Genomic DNA, 17,327 nt, shown 5'->3' with positions numbered 1-17,327 from the left:
AAACCATACAGTTAATATTAATTCATACTTTCCTTACGCATGATTACAACATTTTATTAAGTTATTTTTAATAAGGGTGATAATTAATAATGGCATATTAACACGTCACTAAACATCCAATCATACCTCGGGAAATGGCTTGCTGGATGTGTGACTGAATGTTTTATCCTTTTTATTCTGAGATCCAGGATTTTCCTGAAAGCTAGTAAAATGAGATCAGCTTTTTATATACTATAAAGACGTCTTAAAGCCATTCTGACATTCATCATTTCTGCAACTCCTTTAAAACCTTACAGTTTACTCTAACTAATGCCACCATGGAACACGTGCTACTGTACCTCTGTTGTTTTAAAAACTATTTAAGCAATTCTTATAAAGAAATACAGTACAAAAAGATCCATCTTCTGGTTCAAGCTTAGATGAGACATTTCACTTACATCTTTAATTTCTGAACATTAAAGGCCGACATGGGTTAATGATTGTACATTGAGAATTACACAATCTGCAAGTACAATTAAAATGCAAAGACCAAAAACACACCTCCTCTTGCTCCTATATACTTTGGAGGTTGAGAAACAATTTGAAAAAAAGTCTCATTTGTTTGATATTTTCCAAACGTATCTCTGAGGATAGTTCAATTCATGGTGAATAATATTTAAATTGTGATATGATTATTTTGTGCTGTAAACACTATGATATAACTCCTTGCTCAATGTGCTCAGGAGGACTCTAGAACCCAGTTTCATATTATCAAACTCTGCATAATCAGATCCGTGCCATGCCAATCAGACATTTAATCTAATTTATCTTGATTTTTAGATCCACAAATAGGATTGTCTGTGAAATTCCTTGTTTAGCTGGACATGGTCGCCCACAATAAAAACATAGCTGTTTCAGTCATCTTCAGAGTAATCCTAGTAACACATATTTTTAATTGTATTCCTTAAACCCATGGTCCATTTGCTTATTTGAAACATTCTCTTCAATAATATACGGTCTAATCAATTAATTATTAAGTAATACCATCAAACTGCAAAGCTGTCATAATGTTAGAGCCAGTTTAATTTTGTACAGTTCAGTTGAAAATGTCCATGATGTTGTAATAAAGATCTCACATGTCAGTATGTTCCTTAAAACTAACAGGCTTGCAGATTGTACAGCATTCTTATATGATATTAATTTTAAGTGGTTATCGAAGGTGATTGAAAGATATTTATAGCTACTTGCAGCCTCAATTATTTTACTATACATTTTCCATCTAAACATCATGTTTTGCTTCTTCCATTGAAGATCATAATAGAGTCTGTGTAATGTTGAGCACTAAGAGCCCAAGAGCATAATTCAGATCTCATTGCAGTACCGTAGAACTCCGATTCATGGTAACGGTATCCTCCACAAAAGATACACATCATATTTTCTCTTCGACAATATTCTGTGGATTAGATTGTGAACCATTATGTAATGCTTCACCTAAGTCGGTGGTACATATGCTGTATAGCAATAAAGCCAATAGATAGCTCATTTTCAGTCCATTGTATGTTACAAGTTTTTCTTTATGCTAAGCCACCCTGACGAGATAGGTTGACACTAGTGCTCTGTTAGTGTGCAATTCTGTTAGTAGTGATAATAAGGAATGCCCTAATTTTCTAGTTTTTCTAAAGTGTTTGTTTATCAACTTTATCAAATACATTCGAAAGGTCTAGCAATGCACAATTGGGAGTAACGTACTTATTTTGTATATATAGGATGATTAATGAACAATACATTTTCCATTATCAGCAGTGGGTGCCTCTTTCTTCAAGCCAGATTGATGGATTGGCATCACACTATTTGAGTAGGCCCACTCTGAAAGGTAGCCTTGGAGATGTTTTGAGAAATACGTTTCTACTGAATCGTGTAGTGCTATTAATCTACAGCTTTTTCAATTTCTCATATCCCACAATGTACTGGCGAGATTCATAATCTTCCACTTCAAACGTGCTGGTGTTTGATTAAGAGAGTAGTAGAAATAGTATATCAAATGAATTCTTTCCATCCAAAATGTATGATTCATTTCAAGAATGGTATTGGCAATTCATCTGGCCCACCAGCTCTAGTAGATTTCACAATTTCAAGGTGTTGATGATTTGTTCGGTATCAATAACCATTACTAAGGTCAGATGTGAGGGATATCTCAGCAGGAACAGTTCAATCAGGGGTTCCAAGAGATTTGAAGATTCATACATGTGTTGCTTTGTATCATTTTTCTTTGTGGCTCACTCTCATAAGTGGATTTAAGCCGGGACCACACTGTGTTCCTTCGAGCAGTGTTGTTAAGCGGCTCTTATTGCTGATGACCACTAGGCTGCCCAGGGTCACACAGAGTGTGTTCAGATCTTGAGAAATACAGGAGATACCTCTGCTACTCCCACTATACAGATACACTCTCATGTAAAAGCACATTTTAACCATGGTTAAAATCCACTTACTGTTGTTTTTTGTTTCAATTTCTGAAGCTCGTGGTCACAACCCAGCAGAATCTGAATAACATGTTGGCTTAAGTAAGTAGGTCTTGCCAACAGAGAACGCCAGGCACAACTTATTAAGATGGTAAACACATAAGAGCTCTGTTGAGACCTTAGCACAATGTTCTTCAAGTAATGCCTGCGTGAATAGCCTAAGCCATGCAGCCATATTGGTGGAAGCTGGCCTGAAACATGGAGCCAGGTCTGGAATACATTTGAGCAACACTTGCACTTTTTCCTGTACATCTATAAGTGTGTCTTTTGTATTTCAGTAGTGTTGTTAATCTGTTTTTCATTTAATGTTTGATTAAAATAATGTAAGAATATTAAACGAAGATTTTTAAATGTCAGAACATGGTAAAGAGTCTGCGTGGTCAGGCTGACTAGTGTTTACACCCTATGCCTGTTACATGTGTTCTAAGAGGGAGGGTTAGCATGCTACCCTCTTCTGGTATGTCATGTGTGGCAAGGCCACTAGCACTTTGTTCTTCAAGTGATGTCTGTGTGAAAGGCCAAAGCCATTCTGCCATATTGGTGGAAGAAGGCCTGAAACATGAAGCCATGTTTGGGATGTAGGTTTTAGTGCATGCAGCCCTCTCCTATATGGAAGCCTGAACTACATGGTCTAGTATGATGGCCAGTATGAGTAGCATGTTTGAGATGTAAGTGAGAATGTGTGCATGCAGCAATGTCTGGGGTTGAATGTATTGGGGGTCATTACGACCTTGGCGTTAAGGGTTTAACGGCGCCGTAAAAGGTGTCGGCGCCATTAAACCCTTAATGTCTGATTGCCAGGTCCCTTTGCGGGACCCGACCTTAACGGCTGGTTTTACCAGCCGTTAAAGTAGGGGGCAGCAAAGGGACCTCGGTGCTAATTACGGTACCGCAATTTGCGGTACCGTACTTAGCGCCTTCCCCAGTTCCATTGAGCCCTATGGGCGAAAATGGGAATGGGGAAGGGCCATGGTGAATTGGGGAAATACCGCCCCGCCAACCTTGGAATGGGGCGGTATTTCCCCATTCCACCATGGCGGACTCGTTACAACACCGGCACCAACCATGGTGCTAATAGCGCCATGGTTTAGCGCCGAGGTTGTAATGACGGCCATTGTGTCTGTGACATCCAGCAGGCATGGAATGCCTAGTGGATGCAGCCATCTCTGGGATGGAAGGCAAAAACCATGCAGTCATACCTCAGGTGGAAGACATGTTTCTTGAAATCTCGTTGGAAATGCAAGATTTCAACCGTGGACCATTTCTTGGCGGCTAAACTCAATGCTTACTGTACGGTCTGGGATTGAAAAGTGTGTCTATGCAGCAGTTTTCTATGGCGGATTCTGAGAACAAGTAGCCCTGTCAGTAGTGCAATGCCCGACCCATGCAGCTATTTCTGAGCTGTAAGCCTGCTTGCATCAAGCAATGTCTGCTGTGTAAAGATTAGTGAGTGCATCCATGTCTGAGGGGGAAGACCTAATGCATGCTCACAGGTCTAAGGTGGAAAGTCTGCACCACGCAGCTGTAACTCGCATGAAAGTTCTAATGCACACAGTCACATATCAGGTGTAAGGCTTAATATAGGCAGTCGTGCCTAGGGTGAAAAGCTTAAAACGTCAACAATGTATGGGGAGAGGCAATTGATGCTGCTGTTTCATTGCAGCTACGTCTGTTTTGAGATACCAGAAACATTTGGGCCTATTGTATGCAAACGTGTATGGTGCAGAATATCAGACCTATTTAGACATCTCCCCTGGGGAGAGAGGACAGGGCATCCAGACATCCCCCCGATAGGAATCTTTAGCCTCAAATGAACGGTACTTGCTTTCCCTTAAGCTTTCGGTGCTTCTTCTTGTCAGTGATATCTTGCCACCATGGCAAAACACTGCCAGAGATGTATTTAATATTACGTTGATTTCATGGGCCCAGAGTCCTGGAATATGTGTCCTTGTTTAAGGTGTTGTGTGGCGCAAAAGCATTGCGTATGGTGAGCAGCCAGGGGTGGACTAGTAATTGAAAGAGGCCCTGGAAATGTTTTACAAAGGAGCCCCCTATATTACACCATACGACCAATATGTGACGAGCAGAGAGGGCAAAAGAGCAGAAAAGCAGAGTAATGACAAGTAAGAGGCACATAAGGTAGAGGCCCACTGTGAAATCCCCAGAGTTCCATTTTGGCCAGTCCACCTCTGTGAGCAGCACATTATTTGCTGTTGTGCAGAGATGCAAACAAATGCCTCTGACGCCTCTTTTCGGTGTATACCAGTGTGTCTGGTGCTGAGGGTGCTGCGGGAGGCTCTCTTCCCTTTCAGTCACTTTGGAGTCAGGACATTCAAACAAAATCACAGCGCGGAGCCACGCGGTGTGTAGCAGTGTGTCTCGTGTCTCCAGGGTCTCCAGGGCCGGCAGGACACTGGGACAGGGGTACACTGAGGAAACCAAGTAAATATTAGGGCGCCTGGCGGGGTTCTGATATACCCAGGTGGCTACACATGTAAATATAAAAAAAATCAGGATGAAAGATCCTATAAGCGGCTGCATAGTTCTGAACATATACATTTATTTCAAGAAACACAGAATTTTTGGGTGAATTCTCAATTATTTTACAGAACTTTCGATAAGCACGAAAGTGAGTGACAACGGACAGGTGTGATTATATACAGTGGAAATTCAAGCTAAGTATCAACCTCTATAATGTAGAGGTACAGACTCCACATAAGGGCACAATCACATATGATGGTAGGATAGACCTACAGTTGAACGACGTGCACCAGGGACGGAAAGTAGTCCAGGGCGTAGTTAACACAAGGTGTACACAACAATATCTACAAAACATACACAAAGGTTTTTTTTTTCAGTTGTGTCACAGGGGATCGACACGGGAGTGTTTCGGCCATGCAGGGCTTGATTGAAGCCTGTCGGTGTGTTGGCCTTTATCAGGATTGACACCGGATGTGGTGCTGACCGTAATATCTGTGGGTGAGATAGAGGCTGTAAGGATCTCGGGAAGTTGTTGAATAATTTCATGAATTAATAAATAATAGCTTAGTGGTGCCATGATGATACATAACATGGTGTATCAATATACAGCTTACCTGCTGCTGCAGTAGCAGTGGGGTGCTGTAGACAATCCTTAATTGGTTACTGGATTGTGGGTGCGAAACGCACTTCGAGTTGGCCATGGGTTCCTGATGGCTGGATTTGTCTCACGATCCGGGGGCTGAAAAAAGGGCCTGTGTGGGTCCTAAATCAAAAAGAAAATGCGGACCATAAGGTATCATTGCGGTCCGACACATTGGTAAAATCTTGGGTGACGGTTCCAGTTGCTGATTAAACGATCGGACTCGGTGGTAGGTGCTCATAGTTGTAAAAGGTGTCTTGGCTCGACGTGATGTATGTCATGGAGCGACATCTCAGTGGGCTGAAAGTGCCAGTTGGGGGTGCCCCTAGAATCATGAAATGTGAGATCACCCAGCTGGATGGTCTTGACAGTGCCTGGTTACGAATGGTTGTCGTTGATGGAGCTCCGTGTGGTGCGGGTATTGTGAGAGAAGCTAATGGTGCTGTGCCTAATACACAGTGGTGTGACTGGCAACTGAATGGTTTTTTCTCTGTGTGGTGGTTTACAGAGGGTGGACTAAGTGATGGAGTATTGTCACAGATTGAAAATAATGAACGTGCCTACAGGTAAAATACTGGAGGAGACAGAAAGGCTAATTACACATACGCATGCCTCGAGGAGCTGCGTGGTGCATGCATTTCGGAACACATGCTGCTGGGGACAAAACATGTGTGGGCAAAGGTCCACAGGATAAAACTTACCGCAAGCCAGGGGGTGCAGGTGTCACCGTGGGTTCCACAGCATGGAATGGTTGCTGTGAGGCTTGGGTTGTGATCCCTAGTAAAGAGCAAGCCCTTCGGTGAGGGGGAGCCAATGGGGATGTGGGGTCAAACTGGGAGGCATGTGCCTCAGCCAATCCCCATAAGCCATGTGATGTGTCGGGGTCACCCGATCAGGGATGCGCAGGGGGGTGAGAGTGACAAAGCCGCCCTAGGAAGCACGGACTACACTGGGCCCGGGTGATCATGGGACATGTGGTCCAGTGAGTGCTAAAAAGGGATGCACGGGTGATGATTCAACATAAAGATACGTTTGGTCATAAAAGCATGTGGTTGGGAGCAACTGAAATAATAAATGGAGCACAGTTGCACACGGACATATTACTTGCATACAAAAGTTTTTTCTACATAGGTCTGTATTGGTTCGACATGCTGGCCCGCCACAACACGAAGTGCATACATTTTTTATGACTGATTGGAGACTATATTTTCGTGCATTGGACCATGTGTGATGTCAAAAAACAATATAGTATACCAACGACATTTGTATTCTGATTACATTGGGTTTTTTGAGTGTTGAGACAGAGTCATCCCAAAAAACAACCGGCACATCCCAATTAGGTGAGAAACAGGCAGTGTTTAGCCAGGTGATGGTTGCACATGAGTGCATGCTTGGTTGACATCATAGGATGTGCATATACCCAATAAGGGGGCCCAAAGTTGATGGTGCATCGTGAAACCAGCAGCAGCAACGCAGCATTAACATTGGAGCTGCATCCTGAGCCACTCTGACCTGGAATGCAGCGAGCAGTGTCAAGAAAAAAAAGGGTACGCTGCTTGGAAAACAGACATTGGGTGGGACATACAACATTACACTGTATTGATTCAATTTTGTACAGGATACTGGCCGGAGCTTCTGTCTACACATACCTCTCACCCTCTCTAAGTGTTACGGATTTATGAACCACCTTTCCATCTTGAAAAAGCAAGCCTCATTCTCAACCCTTAGAATGCCTAAACAAAAGCAACACTCCCATGGGCTGCGCAGCAACACACAGTGGAAAAGTAAACAACTGCGCAACCTGACAAATCGAAAACCAGACCCGGCATGCCCCCCCCATGCCCAAAGAAAGGGAAAATAAATTGACTGGGTCTACAAGATGCCACACAACCGAAAATAACAACATATTTGGACCTAGCGTGCCTGGAGAGACAAGTTCCTCAAGGGAATCTATCAACAATGTAGATAGAAGGAGCTACAGGCGGCACACATCCCAGTTTGATAAACCTCTCACCAAGTTCCTTCACCAATGACAATAACAGCTCATTATTGAACCACTGCATTAAATTACGCAGAACCTCAATGGGCATTGGCAAAGGCAACCACGACAATGTACTAGGAACTACACTCTCAGACACACCTGATTTGGAAAAGTTGATTAAGTCTTCTGAATTCACTTCTAGTGATTCTGATTCTGACTGTGACAGCCCACTATACAAGCCAGATTACCAGGGAAAAATCAACCCCTGTGGAAAGGGTGCCTACTTGATGAAATTCTAAATATTGAAGCAAAAATGAATGCCTTGTTTCGTCTGTGCTCAAATATTGCCAAGGATCACACACGAGTAAAAGAATGCATGGGAAAAGAACTGGAAGTAACCACAGCATTGAGCATTACCAACCACAATGAAACAAAGAAGTTCAATGGAGCACAACACACCAACTTTTTGGGAAAGTCTTGTTTGTTTACTAAGCTAGGAACTTTCCAAAAACCACAGCAAATCCCTGTAACTGCCACGCCTGGCTCAGAATACTTGGCACCAGCACGCCTTCCCCTACCCCCGTACTCTGCGACAATAAATCTGGATCCCACACAAACCAATGAGAAAGAGGGTAATAGGGTGGATACAGTCAGAGTGATGTCTGATACTGAGGAACAGGATACCATGGCATTGTGTGTCGAACAGTCAATGCTAAATACTCTGCCATCCCCAGGTCTCATAAAACAACTAACAAAGAAGAAAATATATAGGAGTAAACTGCTGGTAGCCAAATCCAAGAGAATATGCCTCAAGCAAGGTGTGCCTAAGCCGACCTTAACACTCTCATCAATTAAGGGGTCAAGCATATTGTCACAAACTAGATGTGAAATGGCGAGATAAGGAGGGTGATGATGCAGGGAGCTATGGACAAATGGGTGGTCCCCAGTGCTAGTCCCACCGAGTCAACTACCATTATCAATAGAAATGGGGATACAGCCGCTGAACTAGGAGCACCTGCCACAGTAGCTAAAGCTAAGACCTGTAAACAAACCAGGAGACGAGTAACTTACGCAAACCCAAATGGCTGCCTGCCAATAGATGATGGCAGAAGATCCCAAACGCTTGAAGCAGCTAGCAAAACTGCTGGAACTTGGCTATCATGGGTGGAAGCACTATAAAGACCAACAAATCAGAGAACCCCGCAAATAACCCTCACGTTATTCCAACACTAGATACATAAAATTAGTGGAACTGTCGCCGATGGCATGGAGTCCCTATCTTAACAGATGTTGGCTACTAGAACTACTGCACAATATTCCCAAACCATGCACCATTGCCTCAAAAGACATTACTACACTAGAACTTCCACACTTATCTAGTGTTGCAAAGTGGGTAATTGTGTTATTTACTTCACCAATAGTAGTGGAACATATCCTTAGATATGCACAATACTTTAGAGATTTGGGATTCGAGCTTGCAGTGTTCTGCCCATTGATGAGGAATAACAAATACTAGGGAACAGGAGCCACAAACATCTTATATGGCCAATTTGCAGGAGTGGGCTACAAGCTGCATGTGCAAAGGATGGAGAGTTGCTGGTCACGGGTTGGTGGCCATCGCCAAAGCCTTCCTAAGGAATTGTCTCTTTCTAACGAACTGACCCCTTTTAAGATGATCTCCTGGAATACCAGGGGATACAATTCCTTTCTTAGTAACAATTGCGGTTTAGAGATGATAACAGGTGCCCAGGTATTCCTCTAGCAGGAAACCTGGTTGAGTACTCCATTTGACTTGGATGGGTACAGTGTGATTTTTAAGTCAGCCCTAGCCGTAGTTAATTGAATTATGTGACGTACCTGGAGACAATAATATGATCTGTGCCACATTAAGGAAGACCGTGTTTGCCTTTGGTTTAATGCTGCTAGTTATGCTGTATGATCCCTCTAGTGATCCCCTCATAAAGCCTCTAAGGTCTACAGTTAAAGAAGCGCTGACGAACTGGTGTAATGAACACCCCCATGCAGGTGTGATTCTAACCTGCGACTTTAATGTAGAATGTACATATTCGGACAAATCCAGCTAAGGTCCTTGTAAAAGTCAGGCAGTACTGCTTAATGGACAGGCCTAGCGGGAAGATCTTTTAGAGTTTGACCAGCATATGGTCACACTGAGCAGCGGGGAACTGATCCAGACCTGGTTGTATGGTGTATACAGTAGTTGCATGGACTTTATTTTTGTAAACTCTGCTATGTTGAACAGCCCCATTGAGAGGAGCAATCATGCTGTCCAAAGTATAAAATGTCAGCTTCCTTCACATGGGTAACGGGCAAGCCTGCGAGAAAATCCCATTCTAAATTTACACGGAAATAGACTTTGATGGTCTATATATAACATTGATAAATTCAACTCCAGGTTAAGATTTGATATCATGACGAGCCCAGATTGACTTAAGCAGCATGTTTGGGAATAGAACCATTTCTTAAATGGATATGCCATAAATGTTCAAAAACAAATACGGAGGGGAACACAAAGGGGAAGCACTGGATTATTGTTTGATACAGAGATAGCCAAAAGAAAGAAACAGTGGAACTCTGAGAATTTGCGAAATAGAAGTAAATATATATCATACACCGGGAAAAAGAAATTAAAAGTAACAATAAAAAATAAATACAAGGACTGGCTGCGCAAGCACATACAGTGCACATTCATCTAATTGGAGAGTCATAGTAAACCTACTCCGGACGAAGGACACTAAAAAGTTCTGGTTTCTCTTGCGCACTTTTAGAGCTTCAAAGGTGAGCCTGGAGGTGTGTGGTGTCTCTGAAGGTAAACGGGCAGCCCATATCAAGAACATGTGTTTGGCCAAAATTACTCGCCAGACATGCTTGCACGATGAATCCAAGATAGGATCCTTACTGTGGTCACACCTAAGCCAGGCTAATATAGCCTCACTAATTATCAAGTGAAAATCCTCTAGGGCCATTGGGCCTGATGAGTTCAGCAATTAAATATTAAAGAAGGACCCAGAAAATTGGGCGGTACTCTTGAGGGGCCTGTTTTTACATGTGTGTGAGACAGGGTGCTTTCTTTCTATATGCTTGGAGTCGATAGTCGCACCATTATACAAGAAAGGAACGCGTAAATACCTCACCAACTACAGAATCCTGGCAATGTTAGACAGCAGCTGTATCATATTCTCATGTACCTGTGGAAGCCATACGATTAGAGTTAGGCTTAACGCCTGTCCGGACATTATGGAAGATGGCATTTTGCAAACTATGGGCAAAAATACACTTTAATTGCCAAGAGAAAGAAAGCCTACTAAGTCTATGAAACAACACAGTCTTAGCTGCATGCACAGCACAAGACACAGGGACATGCAAAGACGAGTGCTGAAACACTGTGTGAACAATGGAATGAACGGACTGCCAGGTACAATGGGTGAAGTATTTGGCCCAGATTTCGAAAGGAAATCGAGGGATTATGACCGTATACAGTCCATTCAACATTTATCCAACACGCGGAAATATGCCCAGTACTCGACCCAGGGAATGAGCATAGACGCTGCCAAGGGAATACCTAATAAAATTAAACATGCCTGCACTTGTACGCTTTATACATAGCTTACAACTGGAAATAATGCTGGTATATGCAAATAAGGGGGCGTGGCAGGGTATTGACAGGGATAAGTGCTTGTGTCACCCTCTGTGAACAAGCAGTAGAAACATCACAGCATCTGCTCCCGCAGTGTAAACCACTTGTCGGAGCATACGAAAACTGCTACCACGAAATACGCTATTACTCATCTAACCAGTTCTGGAGTTCCCTGTATATTACTCATCTAACCAGTTCTGGAGTTCCCTGTATATTACTCATCTAACCAGTTCTGGAGTTCCCTGTATATTACTCATCTAACCAGTTCTGGAGTTCCCTGTATATTACTCATCTAACCAGTTCTGGAGTTCCCTGTATATTACTCATCTAACCAGTTCTGGAGTTCCCTGTATATTACTCATCTAACCAGTTCTGGAGTTCCCTGTATGGGGCAGACTCAATGGTAGTGACGGCAGCAGCATATCATTTATGGTTGTTGGTGAAAAAAAGATTGCATACAGTACGTGGGTAACCTGCAGTAGATATCAGGACCAGCAGAAGCATGTATCTATAATCAACACAAAACAAGAGATCGACCAATGTTATGGGTATATTATTGAAATCACAGTGAATTAATTTTAACAATAAACTGTATAATTGATGATCTGCAGCCCTTCAATGTTTTATTGTAATGTATAAGAGATTAATTGAAGTCGTTAGTGTATTCACTATCTGAAGTGCACACACGTACTATCTGCATTTTATGAGAGAACTGTTTACTATGTGTTACTCTTTTTTTATATTCTGTAAGGTGATAATATGGTTTAATTTTTTTGTGTAATGGTCAATGTGACCAAATGCACTTAATAAAATATATATATATGTATATATACATATATATATATATGACTTTACATTTTGAACACACATGCAATGATATGTATTGATGTAGACTTTCCAAACTGGAGCTCTTTAAGTCTAACCGCATTCCAAAAGTGGTCTCTTCTCTGCCCCATTTTCCATTTTGTATTAATTTCAAAATACGTTTGTGCCCCTGGCCCCTGCAATGACAGGAATGCCCAGTATGTGTTGGAAGCATTAGATATGCTGGTTAAGGTTACTCGGCGTGCTTAGCTGGGGCGATGCTTTCACTGTTGATGAGTCTCCAAGACTCGATGCTCCACCACAGTTGAAGATGTACCATGATATTTCCAGACGGGGCCCCAGTGCTTTAAATGTACGAACCCAATGGTTCAGACCTACACCTTTCGAGACTGAGCAAAGTCTTCTGCAGTACACGACACAATGGCTGTGTGCTGAGTCTGGTAATGAGCGTGGAAAAGAGGCCTCAAGGCAGGGCAGCAAAAGGAAGTTCCACCGAGGGTGGCAAAAATCCTTTCATCAGCAATTTACCTTACATGCCATACATATATCTATTTTCCTCAAAACATAAACATGTATAGAAAATCCTACCATGTTAATTATAACCTTTCTGTTTTCTACAGGGAATTACGATTCGTCCACTAGTGGAGTTCCTGGATGTAAAAAGGGCAAACCAAAAACAGGCAGCTGTCAGCGAAGAAATTCACAATCGGGTAGGTTGTGTGTAGATAGTTTTTGATTTCAATTCACTTTTCTTATCCTTTCAAATGAAGAACAATGCCCCGATTAAAGGAAGAAATGTTGAATGAATAACATTAACAAAGATGCATGAATCTATTCAGTGAAGTTATGGTTAATTTGCACTATTATGACCTGGCAGGGACATGCCTAGTCCTTCCAGCCGATGAGGAGGCTCAGAGCGGGGGCATTACTGTACGGTAATCCCGTCACTCCAAGCCTCCTCATTGCTGGAGGCCGACATCTCCCCCCGCCGGGTGCTCAGGTAAGTGCTTCCCTGTGCCCTGTGTCGTCTTCCTCCCACCCCCACCCTTTAAACATATTAGCCCCCTGCCACTACCACCCCACTTACCCTGTGCTTCCTGGTCCCCTGCCTGCACCAGGAACAGAAGTGTTCCCGGCAAGTCCCTGCAATGGTGCGAATGGCTACCATGCAATGGGAGAAGGGCATTCTCCTCGTTCCATGACAGCTTTCTTTTTTGGCAGAGTTTCACAACTTCCCAAAATAATCTATTAGAGCCCCTGTCACTTTGGCTCTAACTATGGGTCCGGGGGCTTTACCTGAAGTGATAATGCCCCCTCATCCCGGGGCTCATTGCTCATTGCTTAAATTAAAACTATGAAATTCACTGAAAAAACATTGTTAAAGGGACGTTATGGTTACGTTGCACTAATACAAAACCCATGAAATTCACTGAAAATATTTTGTTAAAAGGAAATTACATCAAATTTGCACTAATAAAAACCTATGAAATTCATTGAAAAAAAATTGTTAAAGGGACATTATGGTTGCAAGGTAAAATAAAAAAAACAAAGAAAGTTGCCAGTTATGGTAAGCTATGCAACTACAACTCGTGCCACTGCAATGCCCTGCCAAGAGTAACGCCCAGGGCATCAAAGATGACATTGCAAATCGCTGTTAAAGCAAGCATAATAAGTGTTATAACGTGGCTAGAACGCATGTTGATGCAATCAGTCTATCCATTTCCTACTGTGGCATGACATTGTTTTTACTAAGCATCTATGATACAGTATCACAGATGGCCATTAGAACATCTCTCCTTTTCCTCTACCCACCTCCCGGGCTTGAATAAACCCAACACAAGCACACCGACATTTACTCACTCATTCAAAAACACATGAACACAGCATTCATTTCAAACAGCATTTACTTGCTTTTTCAAACACACATTGACGCATTCTAACAGCATACATACAGCATTGATTTCAAACAGCATTCACACAGAATTCAATGGTTCATTTAAACACATTCGCACAGCATTACCACAACATTCACTTGCTCATTTAAACACACCATCATGCAGCAATAATTTCAATCAGTATTCACACAGCAAAAGTTGCTGATTTAAGCACACATTCACACAGCATTAGATTCAGAAAGCATCCATACATCATTCATTCAGTCGCTCATTTAAGCACACATTCACACAGCATTAGATTCAGAAAGCATCCATACATCATTCATTCAGTCGCTCATTTAAGCACACATTCACACAGCATTAGATTCAGAAAGCATCCGTACATCATTCATTCAGTCGCTCATTTAAGCACACATTCACACAGCACTAGATTCAGAAAGCATCCATACATCATTCATTCAGTCGCTCATTTAAACATACACTCACACAGCATCGGCTTGCTCATTCATTTCTTTGCTAAACAGTCGGTTATATGGAAAGACAGGTTGATGATTTTTTTACGGTGCATCCTGTGGAAGATACCCATTAAAAACTGCATTGTGACATGCCCCCATACGCTCTCCGGCCCATCACAAACATACATACACATTCACACAACACATTCTCACAGAGGTTTGACTCACTAATTCAGTCGCCCATCCGTACACTAACTCATTCACACACAAATTGACATTATAATACATTATTTAAAAAAATATAAAAATCTTACCTGCATGACGCTCTGGTCCGGATTCAGCTCAGCCATGGCCTCCAGAGAGCCTCTAGTTCCTGCACAACCTGAACAGGGACCAGGAAGCATTGCCAGAGCGCAGAGGCCAGAGCGCCGATGGTGCAGCGCCCTGTTCAGTTTGCATGTGCAAGGAGGTGCAGTGCACTCCCTCCCCCAATGCAAACATGCATTTCCCCAGCCAGCATTCACAATGGGCTATCCAAGGGTGGGGAAGCAAAACGCTCATGGCCTTGCATGGCTCATTGAGCATGTACATCAGAGAAACAGAACTGTCAACTGTTTGACACTTGAGCCAGCCCAGGAACGTTCCCTCGGTTGCAGGGAGTGCTCTGGGCTGGCACAGCTCCTCCATAATGGGAAAGAGTTCTGGTGAGTCAGAGCCCCCTCGCCCATAATGGATGAGATGGATGAACCCCCCTGGCCACTATCAGTACAAGCGAATTACAGAGTCAGCTACAGCAGCTCTGTAGAAATGTTAAGTTGAACTCCACTCAGGAAGAGTACACAATTCAACGTATCTTCACAAAATGTTCCCAAAGGCTTATAGACCTGAATTATCAAATGTTTTGTATGGCTTAATCGAAGGGGGCGTGGGATGATAGGGTGTCTCAAAATGTATGTTTCCCATTCATTCTACAAAGGTGAATTTTTCGCTCACCAACTCCCTGAACCACTGGACAGATATGCATCAATCCTCTATGAGGGCCTTTTGACTCACAATTGTTTTGTGGTGTCGTGCAAGTAATATTATGCCTGAAAGCGGCCAGAAAAACCAATACGAGCTATCTTGGTTCACCTGGAAAAATATGCTGACCCACATACAACCTTTTTGACAGCCATTTTCTAATTAGATCCTGGACTGCAATCCCTCTTCTGGGTAACTCTGCACATGTGTTCACAAAGAAAGTAATGGATAATCAAATTAGCTCTGCAAACAAGGCCAGATCTGGTTGGTGGGTAGGGGTTAAACAATATTCAATGGGTCGCCATTGGGGCCTGAATTAATGCAGTGCCCAGATGGATCCTGTTCTTTTGGTGTTGCCCCTACCAAAGGGAGGGCAAGTGGAATACATAGAGGGGTACAATATTCCCTAATTTGTTTTATAAAATAGGTAATTTAGCCTCAGGGGTCTGTGGGGCCTCTGTTGGGTTTGCATTATACTAAAAGATTTCGGCCACCTCTTGGTCTTCAGGCAACATACAAGTCTCAAACCGCGGGTGTTAAAAATGAAGCAGAGTGGTGGCCTGTAGAACACTAGTGACCCAAAGACAAAGTCCAAATGTGTCAACTGGTCCTGACTGCAGGGCATGCTCAGTTGCCAATTTCTAGTGTTTGGGAGGGCCTGGGGATTGGCTAAAGGATGTGTCCATTGCTGGAGGTATAGGGGCCACTACTCATGGTCTCAGGCCAAGGCCACTGTCCACTCCTTGAGCTATGGGGGCCATGGCTTCATGCTTGAAGCCGATTGGGAGGGGAAAAAGGCAACTTGCATAACCTCAGTTCGTCAGTGGTCACTTCAGGTTACTTGTGGGAGTGCAGAGTATGGCCAAATTCATACACCTGACAAATTCAGCTCTGCCCATAGCCACCTGACATGGTTAGTGTCCACTTCAGTGGGTGTATGCTCTAGCCTAGATGGCCAAAGGCTATTTCCAGTGGGTATATCACAAAGTGAGTTGGAATAACCCCCAGCAGAGCCACAGGACATAGTCAGGGGGTCTATTGGGTGGTTTGATGGGTGCTAGAGTAGGACATAGGCTATGGCCAATTACCATTTTTGTGGATGACATGTTTAGCAAACAATCCTGGCTATTTGTTTTTGTTTTGATGTTTTCCATTGCAAGTATAATGACCTTTTAATAATTTTGTTTCACTATGAATACACAATCACCAACACGTGCACACAACAAATAAAAGGCGTACCAGCCACATTTGCTCTCCAAAACTGACAAATCTTCCCTGCAGCAAAGAAATAGGAAGCAAAAATACTACGAACACGAAACAGGAAACAATTGACATATCAGATCCTGCTCACTGTGTCCACCCTCTCAGCAGCAGTCATTGTCTAACAGGTGCAGAAAAGTATCCAAGACCCACATACATTTGTTTTGCAGTTAACATGAATTTTTGCTGGGCTAAGAACTACCATTGTTTGGATTGAGAATTCGTTTGATTACTCCATAAAGAATCATTTTACTCACAATTTAGGAATACAATACCCCACTTACAATCTGGAGTCCTGGACCTACATCTATTTTCAATATGAGTCATTAGGAATGTTACTGAGACAAAAGGCACAAAGGCATTGCTACACCACTGCCATTAGTAATAAGAGAAAAGATTCTGCGAAATTGAAAAATTCCTTAATTTTTCCTTAGCAATGCATTTGTAACTTAGTATTTTGAAGAAGTCAAATTATGGATTTGCTACTATGATGAGTACATTCACGGACACTCATTTTGGTGCAATGCACATGCAGCTATGTATTCTGTTCCATCCGTGTGTGACATCACTCATAAAAACACACATTTCTCCAATGTTCCCATACAATGAAATAGGTC

The 17,327-nt window shown here is 42.7% G+C and overlaps 1 protein-coding gene across 1 annotated transcript in view; it reads left to right on the top strand.

Annotated features, from left to right (window-relative positions):
- The window catches only part of LOC138526326 (sodium/hydrogen exchanger 2-like), a 680,323-nt gene that overhangs the window by 463,132 nt on the left and 199,864 nt on the right, over positions 1–17,327 (top strand). The window contains exon 6 of the mRNA XM_069636927.1: positions 12,701–12,790. Coding sequence (XP_069493028.1) covers positions 12,701–12,790 — 90 coding nt within the window. The remainder of the gene's footprint in view (positions 1–12,700; positions 12,791–17,327) is intronic.

The sequence above is a fragment of the Ambystoma mexicanum genome, chromosome 7p, assembly GCF_040938575.1.
Source record: "Ambystoma mexicanum isolate Mex_15411 chromosome 7p, UKY_AmexF1_1, whole genome shotgun sequence".
Classification (NCBI taxonomy): Eukaryota; Metazoa; Chordata; class Amphibia; order Caudata; family Ambystomatidae; genus Ambystoma; species Ambystoma mexicanum.
The sequence above is the reverse complement of the archived record's forward strand: the minus strand, read 5'-3'. Positions and strand labels throughout refer to the sequence as shown.